Below are 20,770 nucleotides of genomic sequence, written 5' to 3'. Positions count from 1 at the left end.
AATACTGCATTTTTAAAACTCATCCAACCCTCTTCAACCCCCCCACTACTCATCTTTACATTAGCCCACCTTTCTGCCGATAGTCGCTTACATCTCACCCGAACTTCCTCCTCCCTTAGTTTATACACTTTCACTTCCCTCCAATTTGTTGTTGCCACCTTCCTCTTGTCCCATCTATCTCTTACTCAAACTGTAGCTACAACTAAATAATGATCCGATATATCAGTTGCCCCTCTATAAACATGTACATCCTAGAGCCTACCCATCAACCTTTTATCCACCAATACATAATCTAACAAACTTCTACTTTCATTACGTGCTATGTCATACCTTGTATATTTATTTATCCTCTTCTTCGTAAAATATGTATTACTTATTACTAAACCTCTTTCTACACATGGCTCAATTAAAGGCTCCCCATTTACATTTACCCCTGGCACCCCAGATTTACCTATTACTCCCTTCACAACATTTTTACCCACTTTAGCATTGAAATCCCCAACCACAAGTACTCTCACACTTGGTTCAAAACTCTCCACGCATTCACTCAACATTTCCGAAAATCTCTCTCTCTCCTCTACACTTCTCTCTTCTCCAGGTGCATATATGCTTACTATAACCCACTTTTCACATCCAACCTTTATTTTACTCCACATAATCCTTGAATTAACCCTTTCAGGGTCCAAGGCCCAAATCTGGAGTCACGCACCAGTGTCCAAGATATTTAAAAAAAAAAATTTGTTATTTTTTCTTATGAAATCGTAGAGAATCTTTTTGTGAAGGTAATAAAACAAAAAGTACGAAAATTGGTGGAAAATTGACGAAATTATGCTCTCGCGAATTTTGATGTGTCAGCGATATTTACGAATCGGCGATTTTGCCGACTTTGACTCCCATTTTAGGCCAATTACATTATTCCAATCAACCAAATTCTTAGCTATTTCACTAGTATTACTTCTATTCTATCGATTGAGCACAAGAAATCGCCAAGTCAACTGTTTCAACTACAAAATAAAGTGATCGGAAATTGTTAATTTGGCCAATTTAACACAAAGTTCAAAATATTCCAATTTCAAAATAGGGTCCAGAATGAACAATGTAGGCATTCCTGGCACTAAACTAACATTTCCTCTGTTCATTAGTTATGTTTTGAGGCTTTACAAATAAATTCCATTTTGATTTTTTATTCACATAATGAATTTTTATTCACACCAAAAAATAGAAGATTTACTGTTATGCAATACTGTAATAATTGTATAAATATCATCACCATATTTGTGAATGTATATTAGACCCACCAGCTGATGTGTATTAGACGTGTGAGGTCGTTTGTTTACTCTTGAATATCGGCAAAAATTTAACATTTCCGCTACTTTGAGCTCAATTTCAAGCCATTTCCAATGCTAAAACCAATCAAAATTATCTCTATTTCTGTAATATGTCTTCCATTCTATCCAATGAGACCAAGAAATCGCAAATACAACTATAAAAAACATACGAAAAAACACTGCAAAGTTGCTGTTTTAATCGAAAAATCATGATTTCATTTTTTTTCTCTCATTATGCACAGTGTGCTGCAGGATCTGTTTTATGTGGTGCACACATACCACATAGATGTATTCTCTCATATCTAGGCCCAAATGTACCACTCACAGTTTATCAGAGTGAGCTGAGCTCATGGCGTAGATCTACGGTTTGGACCCTGAACGTAAAGCCGTAGATCTACGGGACGGACCCTGAAAGGGTTAATACATTTATAGTCTCTCTTTTCCTGCCATATCATACCCTTCAACATTATTGCTACTCCGTCTTTAGCTCTAACTCTATTTGAAACCCCTGACCTAATCCCATTTATTCCTCTCCACTGAAACTCTCCCACCCAGCTTCTTCTCATTCGTAACATCCACAATCATCTCTTTCTTATCATTTGCACAACATCCACGCACATTCAGACTTCCCACTTTGACAATTTTCTTCTTATTCTTTTTAGTAATCTTTACAGGAAAAGGGGTTACTAGCCCACTGTTCCCGGCATTTTAGTTGACTATTACAACACTTATGGCTTACGGAGGAAAGATTCTTATTCCACTTCCCCATGGATATAAAAGGAAAAGTAATAAGACCAAGAACTATTAAGATAAAATCAAAGAAAATTCAGATGAGTGTGTATAAATAAACGTGTACATGTATGCGTAGTGTGGCCTAAGTGTAAGTAGAAGTAGCAAGACATACCTATGATCTTGCATATTTATGAGACAGACAAAAGACACCAGCAATCCTACCAACCTGTAAATCAATTACAGGCTTTTGTTTTACACTCACTTGACAGGACGGTAATACCTCCCTGGGTGGTTGCTGTCTACCAACCTACTACATACTGAGCCTCACTATCCTCATAAAAACTCTTTACAGCATTTAGTAACTTACCACCTATTCCATGTACTTGCAGCATCTGCCACATTGCTCTCCTATCCACTCTATCATATGCTTTTTCTAAATCCATAAATACAACAAAAACTTCCCTACCTTTATGTAAATACTGTTCACATATATGCTTCAATGTAAACACTTGAACTACACATCCCCTACCCACTCTAAAATCTCCTTGCTCATTCGCAATTCTACATTCTGTCTTACCTCTAATTCTTTCAATAATAACCGTACCGTCCACTTTTCCTGGTATGCTCGGTAAACTTTTTTTTTTTTTTTTTTAACAAGTCGGCCGTCTCCCACCAAGGCAGGGTGACCCAAAAAAGAAAGAAAATCCCCAAAAAGAAAATACTTTCATCATCATTCAACACTTTCACCACACTCACACATTATCACTGTTTTTGCAGAGGTGCTCAGAATACAACAGTTTAGAAGCATATACGTATAAAGATACACAACATATCCCTCCAAACTGCCAATATCCCAAACCCCTCCTTTAAAGTGCAGGCATTGTACTTCCCATTTCCAGGACTCAAGTCCGACTATATGAAAATAACCGGTTTCCCTGAATCCCTTCACTAAATATTACCCTGCTGACACTCCAACAGATCGTCAGGTCCCAAGTATCATTCGTCTCCATTCACTCCTATCTAACACGCTCCAGCACACTTGCTGGAAGTCCAAGCCCCTTGCCCACAAAACCTCCTTTACCCCCTCTTTCCAACCCTTTCGAGGACGACCCCTACCCCCCCTTCCTTCTCCTATAGATTTATATGCTTTCCATGTCATTCTACTTTGATCCATTCTCTCTAAAGTAAACTTATTCCTCTATAATTTTTACAATCTTTTGTCCCCCTTCCCTTTATGTAAAGGGACTAAACACACACACTTCCAATCCCTAGGTACCTTCCCCTCTTTCATACATTTATTAAACAAAAATACCAACCACTCCAACACTAACACCCCCACCCCCCCACCCCGCTTTTAACATTTCTGTCATGATCCCGTCAGTTCCAGCTGCTCTACTCCCTTTCATTCTACATAATGCCTCACGCACCTCCCCCATACTCACATCCTGCACTTCTTCACTCCTAAAAGATGGTATTCCTCCCTTGCCAGTGCATGAAATTACAGCCTCCCTTTCTTCGTCGACATTTAAAAGTTCCTCAAAATATTCTCGCCATCTACTGTACATATGTAAATATATAATAGAACATTACTAATACATGTACACAATATTTTTGCATGTTGTTGTCAACAAGTTTTGTAAGCAATATAATGATGAGCAAATTAGTGTAGCTATTGTGTTGAATACAATGAGTGCATATATACATTATAAATTATATTGGTCTTACAGGTCACGAAAGTTACTGGGAAAAAAAATTAGAAGAGAAAAGAAAAATGTAACAAAAACGTAAAATAATAAAATGTGACTTTACGGAAGTCACGGACGTTGCCGACACCTGGTCAACTTCACACCTCTATATCTCGGCAGCTAATGTGACATTTTATTGTGGCAATGTTTTGCTCTCCAGCTGTAAGCTTTACTAAAATCCAAATAAACAACAACATATTCTTTATCATGGTCCACTGCCTCAAATGCTTTATTAAAGAAAGTTGGCAAATTTGTCAGGCAGGAACTCCCTCTAGTGAAACAACATTGAGACTCTTTTTATCAGATTGTATGCATTGGTGCTGTATTGGCTATAATTAATTCTAACACTTTGCCTTTTGGCATCAGGCTTATTGGGCAGTAATTTGATTTAATTGACTTATCCCCTGATTTAAAGGTAAGAATTACATTAGGTATGTTCCACATCTCCATCTCGACACCAGTTTGGATTGATGAGTTAAACACGCATGTTAGTATCTGACTAAGTTCCCATTCACACTCCTTAAGTGCCCTTGAAAACTGTTGATCAGAGCCCAGGGACTTATTTTGCTTTAGTTTATCAACCTGTTTAGAAACCATATTCCTTGTTATTGTAATTATACGTACTTTGTTTTCTTCAGGACCCGAATTATTATTAATTGCTAGGATATTATTTATGTCTTCTTGTGTGAAGACTGATCACAAATAACTTTAAAAGAGAGCACATTTCCTGCTCATTATCAGCAAGCTCTCCAGACCTAGTTCACAGTTTACCTGGAGAGAGTTCCAGGGGTCAGCGCCCCCGCGGCCCAGTACACAGCTCTGCTCTTACATTAGTACTTCACTCTTGTATGCTTCATTGTAAACACCTGATCTACATATGCCCTTTGCTCTTTAACTCTTAAACCGTCCAAATGTAGATCTATGTTAGTACCACTAGCACTCCAAACGTAGATCAACGTTTTATTTTTACTGCATCCAAATTTCGCACAATTTGCCTGAGATGCCTGGTCAGTACAGAATGGGTCTTAACACTTGGTGTGTGCAGTATTAAAAAAAACTGGGACCACTTAGTACCCTGTGGGAGCACCAGTTCAATTGAGTGCCAGCTAGAGCAAATAGTGTGGCAAATACCAGGGATTCATTGATGTCATATCGTATTAACACTCCCCTTTTTAAGAGGAAAGGGATGTTGACCCAGAGTTTAGTGGCTTTGAGATGGATGTGGCCTCAACTGGTCAAGGAAATATCAAAAACCTCGATAATAACCCATGCACATCATTTGTGCAACATCCTTTCATTTTTGATCCCACTGGTAGTGTCATCCTGCCAGAATGTCGTATAACCTATGCCCTATGTAAAGAGAGATGATTCTGGAATATGTGTAATGTAATTAAAGGAGTCGGAGGTGCCATAAATAAGAGAGTCGGAGTCAAAGGTTTTATGTGCCAACTCCCCAGCTCTAGTAGTAAATATTAATTAGTAAATAGAATGACAGAGCCAGTTTTGTAAGGCAATACTCGATTTTTCTTATTTTCCTTTGTCATTTTTTCAACAACCCAGCCATATCTCACTGAGGCAGGGTGACCTAATTAGAAAAATGAAAAGTTTCACTTTTAAAATTTAGTAATGTATACAGGAGAAAGAGTTACAGAGCCTCTTGCTTCCAGCATTTTAGTCGCCTCTTATGACACGCATGGCTTAAAGAGGAAGAATTCTGTTCCACTTTCCCATGGAGAATTTTCCTTTAATGTGAATATAAATTCATTTCATTTACAAGGATAATGACTAAATTCTAATAAATTGAACTAGTGAGTTCATACTTCATTGCTATAGTCTTGTGATGTTACACTTGCTGTGGTGATGAAGCAAGCCATAAGTTATTTTTATTTCATATACAGTCACTTTTACAGATTGATGCGCAGGCAGCGGGGAGGAAGGGGTGACATTCCCAGAGGTCCTGCAGAAATAGAAACCGAATAATACAATATTAATTCTGCATTAATTATTTTTTATTTTGTATTCTATTGTGTTTTGAGATCATACAGTGGTCCCTCAATAATCGTCCGTCCTGAAAGTCGTCCATTTCGGAAATAGTCCCATTATTTCGTCTAAACATTGGCTCGCAAATGGTCCGTTTACTCGCTAATCGTCCTTCATCCTGGACGCGTACTCATGGCTCTGAGCCGCCTCTGCCTCCCTTCCCAGCCAGTGTTCCATTGTTTACCAGTGAGCGACGGTCCCCTCACGTGTTCATACGAAATATTTCATAATATTCCATTCATTTTAGTGCTTGCAAGTGCTAAATAAGCTACCATGGTTCCTAGTGCCAAGCCTTTCAAATTCAATTCAAAGTTTATTCTCTATAAGGATTACAATGCTGAGTTTACAGAATTTGGTTATTGTGTGGTTTACATGTAGTAAAATAATAATTACAGAGTGTACCACTAGAACACCTAGCATGGCTAGGCATTTCGGGCAGACTTAAATTAAATCTTAAGTTTAAAATATTACAAAATTACAAAATTTGGTAAAGAAGGTGAGAAATACAATTGAATTTAAGAAAAACATCATTGAACAATATGAAAGTGGCATACGTGTGGGCGAACTGGCCAGGATGTACGTATAACAAATCCCGTACAACCATGTCTTCCATCATAGCCAAGAAAAAGGAAATCAAGGAAGCTGTTGTTGCAAAGGGGGTAAATATGCCGACAAAAATGAGATCACCAGTACTCGAAGATGTTGAGAAGTTATTATTGGTGTGGATAAACGAGAAACAATTAGCAGGAGATAGCCTTATGACGTTGCTTATTTGTGAAAAGGCTAGGCAGTTGCATGATGATTTGGTAAAGAAATTGCCTGCAACTAGTGGTGATGTGAGTGAATTTCAGGCCAGCAAAGGCTGGTTTGAGAGATTTAAGAAGCATACTGGCATACACAGTGTGATAAGGCATGGTGAGGCTGCCAGTTCAGACCAAAAACCGGCTGAAAAATATGTGCAGGAATTCAAGGAGTACGTAGAGGCTGAAGGACTGAAACCTGAACAAGTGTTCAATTGTGATGAAACAGGCCTCGTTTGGAAGAAAATGCCAAAGAGGACCTACTTTACTCAGGAAGAAAAGGGACTGCCAGGACACAAGCTTATGAAAGACAGGCTGACGCTCATGTTCTGTGCTAATGCTAGTGGGGATTTCAAAGTGAAGCCGTTACTAGTGTACTATTCTGAAAATCCCAGAGTGTTCAAGAAAAACAATGTTATGAAGAGTAAATTGTGTGTGTTTTGGAGATCTAATAATAAGGAATGGGTCACGAGGGAAATTTTCGTCGACTGGTTCAATGAGGTGTTTGGCCCTAGTGTGAAGAATTACCTCCTGGAAAAGAAATTGGATCTCAAGTGCCTCCTAGTAATGGACAATGCACCTGCTCATCCTCCAAACTTGGATGACCTAATTCTGAAGGAGTTTGGGTTCATCACAGTAAAGTTCTTGCCCCCAAATACCACTCCTCTCCTCCAGCCCATGGACCAGCAGGTCATTTCAAACTTTAAAAAACTCTACACCAAAGCAATGTTTGAAAGGTGCTTTAATGTGGCCTCAGACACTCACTTGATCCTAAGAGATTTTTGGAAAGAACCCTTCAGTATTCTCCATTGCATAAGCCTTATAGGTAAGGCTTGGGAGGGAGTGACTACCAGGACTTTGAACTCTGCTTGGAGAAACTTGTGGCCAGATTGTGTAAAGAGGGATTTTGAAGGATTTGAGGCAGCCCCTGATGAGCCTATGTCAGTTGTGAAATCTATTGTGGCACTGGGGAGTTCCATGGGGATGGATGTGAGTTTGGAGGATGTGGAAGAGTTGGTGGAGGACCACAACGAAGAGCTAACCACTGAGGAGCTGCAAGAGCTTCAGCAGGAAGAGCAACAGATTGCAGCTCAGAATCTTGCTGCAGAGGAGGAGGAAAGATTTATGGAGAAACATCACCCTGAGAAGGATGTTGCAAGCCATATCGGCAACTTGTACAGTGACAGAGTCTTGGCCCATTTTAGGGAAGTTTTAAAGTGACACCAGAAACAGCTCTCTGGACAGTTTTTTTGAGAGACAGGACTCCAGTGACTCTCAAGTTGGTCCTAGTGGCATTAAGAAACAGAGAAGAGAAGCAACCCCAGAAAAGCACATGGTACCTGAGGTGTTGATGGAAGGGGATTCCCCTTCCAAACTGTAAATAATCCAATCTCTCTCCTCCTCCAGTCTTCCATACGCTATGAAGAATCGCCAATAAAGGTAAGTGTTATGCTGTTAATGTTTCATTCATCATGTCCCATTGTATTGTTTATGTACTACATCAATAATTTCATGTAAAAAAAAATTTTTGTTTTAATACTTCTGGGTGTCAGGAACAGGTTAATTGTATTTACATTATTTCTTATGGGGAAAATTGATTCGAAAATCGTCTATTTCGATAATAGTCCCACTTCCAGGAATGGATTAAGGACGATAATTGAGGGACCACTGTATTTCTTAAGTGTATCACTCGGATCTTGTTAATATTGGCATGAATAAGAAATAATGACAAAAATAAGAGAGATTTGGGCATGGAAAAGCCACTGTACCAGGAAAATATTGGCCAATTTAATTTATTCACTGGTTGGCCATTAGCAAAATGATGAACAGTTGAAATTCACCATTACGGAAGCCTGCAAAACTTAATGTTCAAGTAATTATTTTATTATTATTATCACACTGGCCGATTCCCACCAAGGCAGGGTGGCCCGAAAAAGAAAAACTTTCACCATCATTCACTCCATCACTGTCTTGCCAGAAGGGTGCTTTACACTACAGTTTTTAAACTGCAACATTAACACCCCTCCTTCAGAGTGCAGGCACTGTACTTCCCATCTCCAGGACTCAAGTCCGGCCTGCCGGTTTCCCTGAATCCCTTCATAAATGTTACTTTGCTCACACTCCAACAGCACGTCAAGTATTAAAAACCATTTGTCTCCATTCACTCCTATCAAACACGCTCACGCATGCCTGCTGGAAGTCCAAGCCCCTCGCACACAAAACCTCCTTTACCCCCTCCCTCCAACCCTTCCTAGGCCGACCCCTACCCCGCCTTCCTTCCACTACAGACTGATACACTCTTGAAGTTATTCTGTTTCGCTCCATTCTCTCTACATGTCCGAACCACCTCAACAACCCTTCCTCAGCCCTCTGGACAACAGTTTTGGTAATCCCGCACCTCCTCCTAACTTCCAAACTACGAATTCTCTGCATTATATTCACACCACACATTGCCCTCAGACATGACATCTCCACTGCCTCCAGCCTTCTCCTCGCTGCAACATTCATCACCCATGCTTCACACCCATATAAGAGCGTTGGTAAAACTATACTCTCATACATTCCCCTCTTTGCCTCCAAGGACAAAGTTCTCTGTCTCCACAGACTCCTAAGTGCACCACTCACTCTTTTTCCCTCATCAATTCTATGATTCACCTCATCTTTCATAGACCCATCCGCTGACACGTCCACTCCCAAATATCTGAATACGTTCACCTCCTCCATACTCTCTCCCTCCAATCTGATATTCAATCTTTCATCACCTAATCTTTTTGTTATCCTCATTACCTTACTCTTTCCTGTATTCACCTTTAATTTTCTTCTTTTGCACACCCTACCAAATTCATCCACCAATCTCTGCAGCTTCTCTTCAGAATCTCCCAAGAGCACAATGTCATCAGCAAAGAGCAGCTGTGACAACTCCCACCCTGTGTGTGATTCTTTATCTTTTAACTCCACGCCTCTTGCCAAGACCCTCGCATTTACTTCTCTTACAACCCCATCTATAAATATATTAAACAACCACGGTGACATCACACATCCTTGTCTAAGGCCTACTTTTACTGGGAAAAAATTTCCCTCTTTTCTACATACTCTAACTTGAGCCTCACTATCCTCGTAAAAACTCTTCACTGCTTTCAGTAACCTACCTCCTACACCATACACTTGCAACATCTGCCACATTGCCCCCCTATCCACCCTGTCATACGCCTTTTCCAAATCCATAAATGCCACAAAGACCTCTTTAGCCTTATCTAAATACTGTTCACTTATATGTTTCACTGTAAACACCTGGTCCACACACCCCCTACCTTTCCTAAAGCCTCCTTGTTCATCTGCTATCCTATTCTCCGTCTTACTCTTAATTCTTTCAATTATAACTCTACCATACACTTTACCAGTAATTATATAATGAGAATTATTGATGAACTGCTTTTAACAGAATAATTCTTCCTTCATTTTTACTTAACACAAATATTATTTTATTAAATCGATGTTTCTAGTAGTTTATTTTTTACAGGTGTATACCGAGACTGGGAAGACAAACCGGAGTGTGTAACCTGGTTAGGAAGTGCAGATTCTAGCAGTGCGACTGGAGAGCAATTTTTAGTTGGTCTACAGAGTGGAGCTTTAGCCTTGCGGAATACAAAAAGTTTGAATTGTAGTATTGCCTCATTTCAAGCTCTTAACAGACCATTGTACAGAATTGCAGCAAATCCTAAGTGAGTATTTTTAAAATTAGTCTTAAATTTAAAGCGTACACCCTTTAACCCTTAACTCTTTCAAGGTCAGCAGGCCCTCTCCTAAAGTTGTTCTCGTGGTTGGAAATTACGGATTACGGAGGAAGAATTCTGTTCCACTTCCCCATGGAGATAAGAGGAAATAAACAAGAACAAGAACTAGAAAGAAAATAGAAGAAAACCCAGAGGGACCTGTATATATTTATCTTTCTTTCAATACACCGGCCGTATCCCACCAAGGCAGGGTGGCCCAAAAAGAAAAACGAAAGTTTCTCTTAAATTTAGTAATTTATACGGGAGAAGGGGTTACTAGCCCCTTGCTCCCGGCATTTTAGTCACCTCTTACAACACACATGGCTTACGGAGGAAGAATTCTGTTCCACTTCCCCATGGAGATAGGAAATAAACAAGAACAAGATCTAGAAAGAAAATAGAAGAATACCTAGAGGGGTGTGTATATATATGCTTGTACATGTATGTGTAGTGTGACCTAAGTGTAAGTAGAAGTAGCAAGACGTACCTGAAATCTTGCATGTTTATGAGACAAAAAAAAGGACACCAGCAATCCTACCATCATGTAAAACAATTACAGGCTTTCGTTTTACACTCGCTTGGCAGGACGGTAGTACCTCCCTGGGCGGTTGCTGTCTACCAACCTACTACCTAGATCAGTGCATTTGTGGAAGAATATTAAACTCGCCAGTTGACACGTATTGGACACGTGGCATGATTTGTTTACTTTTGAACTTTGGCAAAAATCAAACATTTCTGCTACTCTGAGCTCAATTTCAAGGTACTTTTCTTTGCGAAACCAATCAAAAATCATCTCAATTTCTGTAATATGTCTTCCATTCTATAAAATGAGACCAGGAAAATGAGAATACAACCATAAATACCATACGAAAATACACTGCAAAGTTGCTGTTTTAAAGCAAAAACATGGTCGGAGTTTTTCTTTTTTTTCTCATTATGCATTGTGTGCTGCAGGATTTTTTTATACTGTTCACACTGACCACATAGACCCAGTATTTCATATGTAGGCCTACCAGCTTTCTCTCGCTAGATTTGAAGGTTCTAGAATTTACGTGTACTAGTATGGCACCAACCCTGGCATGCAAGCCGTACTAGTACGACACCGACCCTGAAAGGGTTAAACTGTCCACAGTAGATCTACGTGCACGTGCGCAGTGCTCCGAACGTAGATTGTTTTATTTTTCGGTCCTTCGAATTTGGCACGATAGCTCTGAGTCGCCTAGACATGAAAGAATGGGTTTGTGCACTCAGTGTGCCCAGTATGAAAAAAATTGGGGATCACTTAGTACCTTGTTGGAGCAACAGTTCAATTGAGCTCCAGCTTGAGCAAATAGCATGGCAAACACCAGTGATTCACTGATGTCATGTCATATTAACACTCATGTTTTAAGAAGAAAGTAAAAATAGGTTAGATAAATGCATGAGTGGGTGTGGGTGGGTGAGTTGGACCTGACTAGCTTGTGCTACTAGGTCAGATGCCATGCTCCTTCATTCAGTGGATGTGACCTGACTAGGTGGGTCATTGGTCTAAGCCAGGGGGTGACATGGACCTGCTTTGCATGGGCCAGTAGGCCTGCTGCAGTGTTCCTTCTTGCTTATGTTCTTATGTATTAGGCTGGCTGGCTTTGGCTGTCTCTGTCTATATCTCTATCTGTCTATATCTCTGTCTATCTCTGTCTCTCACATGTATTCATAAGTTCAGTTATTATACATAATTAGGATAACCCAAAAATTCCAGGCAAAATGCTATACAGTGTTTGTAGATTTTTTTTTTTTTTTTTTTTTTTTTCAACAAGTCGGCCGTCTCCCACCGAGGCAGGGTGACCCAAAAAAAGAAAGAAAATCCCCAAAAAGAAAATACTTTCATCATCATTCAACACTTTCACCACACTCGCACATTATCACTGTTTTTGCAGAGGTGCTCAGAATACAACAGTCTAGAAGCATACACATATAAAGATACACAACATATCCCTCCAAACTGCCAATATCCCAAACCCCTCCTTTAAAGTGCAGGCATTGTACTTCCCATTTCCAGGACTCAAGTCCGACTATATGAAAATAACCGGTTTCCCTGAATCCCTTCACTAAATATTACCCTGCTCACACTCCAACAGATCGTCAGGTCCCAAGTACCATTCGTCTCCATTCACTCCTATCTAACACGCTCACGCACGCTTGCTGGAAATCCAAGCCCCTTACCCACAAAACCTCCTTTACCCCCTCTCTCCAACCCTTTCGAGGACGACCCCTACCCCGCCTTCCTTCCCCTATAGATTTATATGCTTTCCATGTCATTCTACTGTGATCCATTCTCTCTAAATGACCAAACCACCTCAACAACCCCTCTTCTGCCCTCTGACTAATACTTTTATTAACTCCACACCTTCTCCTAATTTCCACACTCCGAATTTTTTGCATAATATTTACACCACACATTGCCCTTAGACAGGACATCTCCGCTGCCTCCAACCGTCTCCTTGCTGCTGCATTTACCACCCAAGCTTCACACCCATATAAGAGTGTTGGTACTACTATACTTTCATACATTCCCTTCTTTGCCTCCATAGATAACGTTTTTTGACTCCACATATACCTCAACGCACCACTCACCTTTTTTCCCTCATCAATTCTATGATTAACCTCATCCTTCATAAATCCATCCGCCGACACGTCAACTCCCAAGTATCTGAAAACATTCACTTCTTCCATACTCCTCCTCCCCAATTTGATATCCAATTTTTCTTTATCTAAATCATTTGACACCCTCATCACCTTACTCTTTTCTATGTTCACTTTCAACTTTCTACCTTTACACACATTCCCAAACTCATCCACTAACCTTTGCAATTTTTCTTTAGAATCTCCCATAAGCACAGTATCATCAGCAAAAAGTAACTGTGTCAATTCCCATTTTGAATTTGATTCCCCATAATTTAATCCCACCCCTCTCCCAAACACCCTAGCATTTACTTCCTTTACAACCCCATCTATAAATATATTAAACAACCATGGTGACATTACACATCCCTGTCTAAGACCTACTTTTACCGGGAAGTAGTCTCCCTCTCTTCTACACACCCTAACCTGAGCCTCACTATCCTCATAAAAACTCTTTACAGCATTTAATAACTTACCACCTATTCCATATACGTACTTGCAACATCTGCCACATTGCTCCTCTATCCACTCTATCATATGCCTTTTCTAAATCCATAAATGCAATAAAAACCTCCCTATCTTTATCTAAATACTGTTCACATATATGCTTCAATGTAAACACCTGATCTACACATCCCCTACCCACTCTAAAACCTCCTTGCTCATCCGCAATCCTACATTCTGTCTTACCTCTAATTCTTTCAATTATAACCCTACCGTACACTTTTCCTGGTATACTCAGTAAGCTTATTCCTCTGTAATTTTTACAGTCTCTTTTGTCCCCTTTCCCTTTATATAAAGGGACTATACATGCTCTCTGCCAATCCCTAGGTACCTTCCCCTCTTTCATACATTTATTAAACAAAAGTACCAACCACTCCAACACTATATCCCCCCCTGCTTTTAACATTTCTGTCATGATCCCATCAGTTCCAGCTGCTTTACCCCCTTTCATTTTACGTAATGCCTCACGTACCTCCCCCACACTTACATTCTGCTCTTCTTCACTCCTAAAAGATGGTATACCTCCCTGACCAGTGCATGAAATTACTGCCTCTGTTTCTTCCTTAACATTTAAAAGTTCCTCAAAATATTCTCGCCATCTACCCAATACCTCCATCTCCCCATCTACTAACTCCCCTACTCTGTAGATATAAGACTTAAATAAACATGATGCAAGTAATAGCAGTGTCACTTACTCAGCAATCAGGGAGCTGCACATAAACCACAAACCAACAGGTTTACTAGCTGCTCCCTCAGAAAGAGACAAGCAGATGGAAAGAGAGATACACACAGGCAGACAGAAAGATAAGCAGAACTAGAGAGACAGATAAGCAGAGCTAGACAAACAGATACACTGACAGACAGACAGAGACATACTGAGACATATTTGTGTGCAGCAGTAAAAATTTATAAAGCCAAGGTTCCCCACAGCAGCGCGCATTCATCAAATGTCACTGGCTGTCATTTGTTATCTGACACTTGTCATAGCACCATTCTTCAAGGAGTTTCATATTATACTCCAGGCACACACAGAAGACAAAGACAGATAAACAGAGCTAGAGAGACACAGATACAAACATACAGAGACATGTTTGTGTGCAACAGTAAAAACATATAAAGCCAAGGTTCCCTGCAGTAGCTCACAATCATCAAATGTCACTGGCAGTCACTTGTTATCTGACACTTGTCATAACACCATTCTTCTAAGAGTTTCATACTCCAGCGTGTCTGAAACATTGCTGGGACCTATAAATACTTTGTATATATTTCTAGAAAATAGTAAATGACCAAGGCTGGTGAAAATGTTCACCTGTCAGTGTGATTGTTACTATTTGAGTACTATTTCAATACATAATATTAGTGTCAGAACAAAGATTGGGTATGAAATCACAAGAGCTATTATAAATTGTAATTATCAGAACATATAAATTATATAAATTAAAAGAGAAACGAGAAAAAAGGTAAATCAGCACCACTTCTGCAAGCGGCAGGACTGGATGTTGCTGTCGGGTGAGCATCCAGAACCAACTTCCTGGTCTTATATCTCAGTAAGTACTGATCTAATTTTTTTTTTTTGGTCCTTATACTACACAGAAAATTGCCCTCTTTAATTTAAAAAAAAAACTTTTTTCAAAATATTCGGAGCACCACGCAGGCGAATGTCGATCTACATTTGGACAGTTTAACCCTTTGAGGGTTTTGGCCGTACTAGTACGGCTTACGACCCAGGGTTTTTAACGTACTAGTACACCTAAATTCTGACGCCCTCAAATCTAGTGGGAGAAAGCTGGTAGGCCTACATATGAAAGAATGGGTCTATGTGGTCAGTGTGCACAGTATAAAAAAAATCCTGCAGCACACAGTGCATAATGAGAAAAAAACTTTGACCGTTTTATTGGAATAAAACAGCAATTTTGCACTGTATTTTCGTATGGTATTTATTGTTGTATTCTAGTTTTCCTGGTCTCATTTTATAGAATGGAAGACATATTACAGAAATTGAGATGATTTTGACTGGTTTTACAATGAAAAGTACCTTGAAATTGAGCTCAAAATAGCAGAAATGTTTGATTTTTACCAAAGTTCAAAAGTAAACAAATCATGCCAAGCATCCAATACACGTCTACTGGTGAGTCTAATATTCTTTTGCAAGTGCGCCAATATTATTTATACCATTTTTTACAATAATGCAGTAGTCTGCATAACAGTAAATCTTCTATTTTTTGTGAGAATAAAAATTCAAAGTGGAAAGCAAAAGAATGTAAGAGGGTCCTTGGGATGTGACTAATGAACAGAGGAAATGTCATTTTAGTGCCAGGAATGTCTTTATTGTTTATTCTGGACCCTATTCGGAAATTGGCATCTTTTGAAATTTGTGTGAAATTGGCAAAATTGCTAAATTCTGACAACTGTACTGGATAGTTGAAATTGGTAAATGGGTGGTTTCTTGCACTCATTCGATAGAAAAAAACGAGTTCTAGTGAAATATTCATGTTTTTTGTCGACTAGTACAGTGGATTTGGCCGAAAATAGGGCTCAAAGTGGGCAAAATCGCCAATGTGTAAACATCGTCGAGACCGCTAACTTCGCAAGAGCATAATTCCGTAAGTTTTTCATCAAATTTCATACTTTTGGTGTCATTATAATCGGGAAAAAACTCTGTCTTTTCATAAGAAAGAATAATTTTTTTTGTATTTGTTTTTTAACCCTTTCAGGGTCCGTCCCGTAGATCTATGGCTGGTCGGTGAGTGTCCAAACCGTAGATCTACGCCAAAATTCTAGCGCCGTCAAATTTAGCGCGAAAGCGCTCATAGGCCTACATGTGAGAGAATGGGTCTGCGCCGTGGGTGTGCGCCATAAACAAAAAATCTAGGCGCCTGCATAGCATTGTGGGAACGCCGGCTCAGTCACCCTTGTTCACCATGCCTCGTCGCAAGTCAGCTCTCACTCCCCGGAAAATTGGGACTCTCCTCTTCCTGTCTGATAGTTCTGACACTGATGGAAGTGGAAATGAAGACGAATTCTACGGCTTTGATAAGTTAGTGACCGAAAATAATGACCAGGATATCGATAATGGTGCAGAAAACCCCGACGATCCTCGACCTTCTACCTCTGGTGTGGGCACTCGTGACTCACGGTCGGGTGTTCCTAAACGTAAGAGAAAACTAATATTCTCCCGTGGCCTGGCCTCTGACTTCAGTAATGACGATGATTCTGACGTGGATTGTGATTTTATTGCGCTCGACGATCATTCGAGTAGTGATAGTGAGGAAACATATTCACCAGTGAAGCGTCGGTATGTTCGCCGCCGCATGCGCTCGGGTAGTGTACCCTATGCTGTGCCCAGGGGACGGAGTACATCCCGGAGTACATCCCGGAGTACATCCCGTGGCCCTACACCCGTTTTAGGTAGTGATAGTGAGGATGATGTGGCTACACTTGGCATGGATGGGCCACAGGCATCAGTGGATGGTGTTAGTGGGGCTGGTGGTGGTAGTGGCACCGCCATGCGTGACTCACTGTGCCACGCGGGGACCCACGCTGCTGACTCGTCAGTTCAAGGACAAAGCGGAGCGTCACCCACCAGCCCGCCACAACCACCCGTACAACCAGCCTATGATGTCCAGTATCCACCAGCAAACCGTATCTGGGATTGGCAGCAAAATCCCAATTTTGTTCCCAGCCCTCACCACTTTGATGACTCTCAAAGTGGAATTCTACCTACCTGTCCCCTTGGAACCACGGCCAATGAACTGGAATTCTTTGAATTATTCTTTGACCAGCCATTGATGGAAATTATTGTCAGGGAAAGTAATAAGTATTTTCAGTACACCATGGCAAATACGATCTTATCACCACAGTCAAGACTACACAGGTGGAAAGAGACGACTGTTGCAGAAATGTATTTGCTTTTTGCAACAATAATGCTTATGCCTCATGTCTATAAGCATAATATAAAAGCATACTGGTCCACAGATCGGCTAATTTGTACCCCATCCTTCAGTGAAATAATACCAGTGAACAGGTTTATCTTACTGTTACGTATGTTGCACTTCTCTGACAAAACCAGGCCTGACAGAAGTGACAGGTTATACAAGATTAGAAATGTTTTCATGTATCTCAAACAAAAGTTCAGGATATACTTTTATCCATTCAAGAATCTTGTAATTGACGAGTCTTTGATTTTGTTCAAAGGTAGACTGTCATTCAAGCAGTATATACCGAGCAAGAGGAACCGCTTTGGTATAAAATTGTTTGTACTCTGTGATTGTGACAGTGGCCTGGTGTTGGATATTGTTGTATACACGGGTAGTAAAACATTGAAAGATACCAAGATGTTATTGGGTATATCAGGTGACGTAGTGAGAAACATGATGGCACCTTATCTTGGTAAGGGCCTTACATTATATACCGATAACTGGTACACAAGCCCATTACTCAGTGATTTCATGCGAGTGAACAAGACAGATGTGTGTGGCACAGTGCATTCTAATCGTAAACATATGCCCAGGCTCAACGCAGGTGTTCGTGGTGATGACGTGCAGGTGTTTACTGCCAATGACATCATGGCATTACGGTGGCATGACAAACGAGATGTCACATTGTTGACAACCATTCACCGTAATGAAATGCAAGACAGTGGCAAAGTTGATCGAGTGACTAATGAACGTATTCGAAAACCAGTGACAGTGATTGATTATACACAAAACATGCGCTTGGTTGACAAGTGTGACATGCAGATTGGTTTTGACTGTGTTCGTAAGAGTTACAAGTGGTACATGAAACTTTTCTTCCATCTCATGGACATTTCAATGCTGAATGCATATAATATGTACCAAATAAAGACTGGTAACAGACCACCGTATGGTGAATTTTGTTTGTCTGTTGTCAGACAACTCATAATGAAGTACCAGGTAACAACACCTGCAATACAACATGGTCCTCGAATTGATCACAATATACCCAAGCGTTTGAGGAGAGAAGGTGATCATTTCATAATACAGCTTCCTTCAACTCAAAAGAAATTTGCTCAGAAGAGATGCATTGTCTGTGCACAAACAAAACGACGGCAACAAAGACGCAAAGACACTCGGTTTATGTGTGAGGAATGTAAGGTGCCTCTGTGCATGGTGCCTTGTTTCAAGGAGTTCCACAAGCTCCAGCAGTTCTAAAACCATGTCCAGTGATTGTAAATATGTAAATATATGATAGAACATTAGTATTATACAATATTTGTGCATGTTTATTGTAATAAACAACAGTGGTAAACAATAATATGATAATAACTTTAGTGCGGTTATTGTGTTCAATACAGTGAGTATATATATATCAATTATATACAGTATTGGTCTCTCAGGCCCCAAATGTTAGTAGGAATAGAAAAAAATTGGAAAAGAAAAGAGAAACCAACTAAAACAACAAAATAATATAATACGCGTATGTGGAATTCGTCGATGTTGCCGCCACCACATCATTTTCTACAAACTTCTTGGCACTGTATCTCGGTAAGTACTGATCAGATTCTAATTTTTTTTGTTTTATTACCTTCACAAAAATATGCTCTTTAATTATGTAAGAAAAAAATAATTTTTTTTTTTTTCAAAATTTCTTGGACACTGGTGCGTAACTTCAGATTTTGGCCTTGGACCCTGAAAGGGTTAAATTTGGCCGACCCTGAGAACGAGTCTCGGAGAGGGCCTGTCGACCCTCAAAGGGTTAAGGGTTAAACCACATATTTTGTCCTAAATTACTGAATGTGTGCTATCAAGCATGGTCATTGGTGTTGTACACCAATGACCATGCTTGATAGCATGGTCATTGGTGTACAGTAAATACAGCCTCTCTTCACTTACCGACATACTCGTTTACTGACAACTCTGAGTTACTCCAGGCTCTCTGATGGGTTGTTATCCCTTTGACTGTCGCAACCCCAAATCCTGAAGTGTCTCCTGGTGTCACAAAATATTTAACCCTTTCAGGGTCCGTCCCGTAGATCTACGGCTTTACGTTCAGGGTCCAAACCGTAGATCTATGTCATGAGCTCAGCTCACTCTGATAAACTGTGAGTGGTACATTTGGGCCTAGATATGAGAGAATACATCTATGTGGTATGTGTGCACCACATAAAACAGATCCTGCAGCACGCTGTATATAATGAGAGAAAAAAAACTGAGATCATGATTTTTCGATTAAAACAGCGACTTTGCAGTGTTTTTTTTTTACTATGTTTTTTATAGTTGTATTTGCGATTTCTTGGTCTCATTTGATAGAATGGAAGACATATTACAGAAATAGATATGATTTTGATTGGTTTTAGCACTGGAAATGGCTTGAAACTGAGCTCAAAGTAGCAGAAATGTTAAATTTTTGACATATTCAAGAGTAAACAAACGACCTCACACGTCTAATACACGTCAGCTGGTGGGTCTAATATGCATTCACAAATATAGTGATGATATTTATACAATTATTACAGTATTGCATGACAGTAAATCTTCTATTTTTTGATGTGAATAAAAATTCATTATGTGAATAAAAAATCAAAATGGAATTTATTTGTAAAGCCTCAAAACATAACTAATGAACAGAGGAAATGTTAGTTTAGTTCCAGGAATACCTACATTGTTTATTCTGGACCCTATTTTGAAATTGGAATATTTTGAACTTTGTGTTAAATTGGCCAAATTAACAATTTCCGGTCACTTTAATTTGTAGTTGAAACAGTTGACTTGGCGATTTCTTGCGCTCAATCGATAGAATAGAAGTAATACTAGTGAAATAGCTAAGAATTTGGTTGACTGGAATAATGTAATTGGCCTAAAATGGGAGTCAAAGTCGGCAAAATCGCCAATTCGTAAATATCGCTGACACATCAAAATTCGCGAGAGCATAATTTCATCAATTTTCCATCAAATTTCGTACTTTTTGTTTTATTACCTTCACTAAAAGATTCTCTACCATTTCATAAGAAAAAATAAAAAAAAATTTTTTTTTGAATTCTTGGACACTGGGGCACCACTTCAGATTTGGGCCTTGGACACTGAAGGGGTTAAAAAAAAAAAAAAATCTTTTCCCAATGATAATGACACCAAAAGTATGAAATTTGATGGAAAACTTACCTAATTACACTCTCACAAAGTTAGCGACCTTGGCAACATTTACACATCGGCGATATTGCCCACTTTGTG

At 39.7% G+C, this 20,770-nt stretch overlaps 1 protein-coding gene across 4 annotated transcripts in view; it reads left to right on the top strand.

Annotated features, from left to right (window-relative positions):
* Positions 1 to 20,770, top strand: part of LOC128685503 (methylosome protein WDR77) — a 99,911-nt gene that overhangs the window by 21,431 nt on the left and 57,710 nt on the right. For all 4 annotated transcript variants that reach the window (XM_070083034.1, XM_070083033.1, XM_070083036.1 and 1 more), the window contains exon 6: positions 10,166 to 10,367. In XM_070083034.1, coding sequence (XP_069939135.1) covers positions 10,166 to 10,367 — 202 coding nt within the window. The remainder of the gene's footprint in view (positions 1 to 10,165; positions 10,368 to 20,770) is intronic.

The sequence above is a fragment of the Cherax quadricarinatus genome, chromosome 8, assembly GCF_038502225.1.
Source record: "Cherax quadricarinatus isolate ZL_2023a chromosome 8, ASM3850222v1, whole genome shotgun sequence".
In the NCBI taxonomy this organism is placed as follows: Eukaryota; Metazoa; Arthropoda; class Malacostraca; order Decapoda; family Parastacidae; genus Cherax; species Cherax quadricarinatus.
This window is presented reverse-complemented; position numbering and strand designations above follow the sequence as displayed.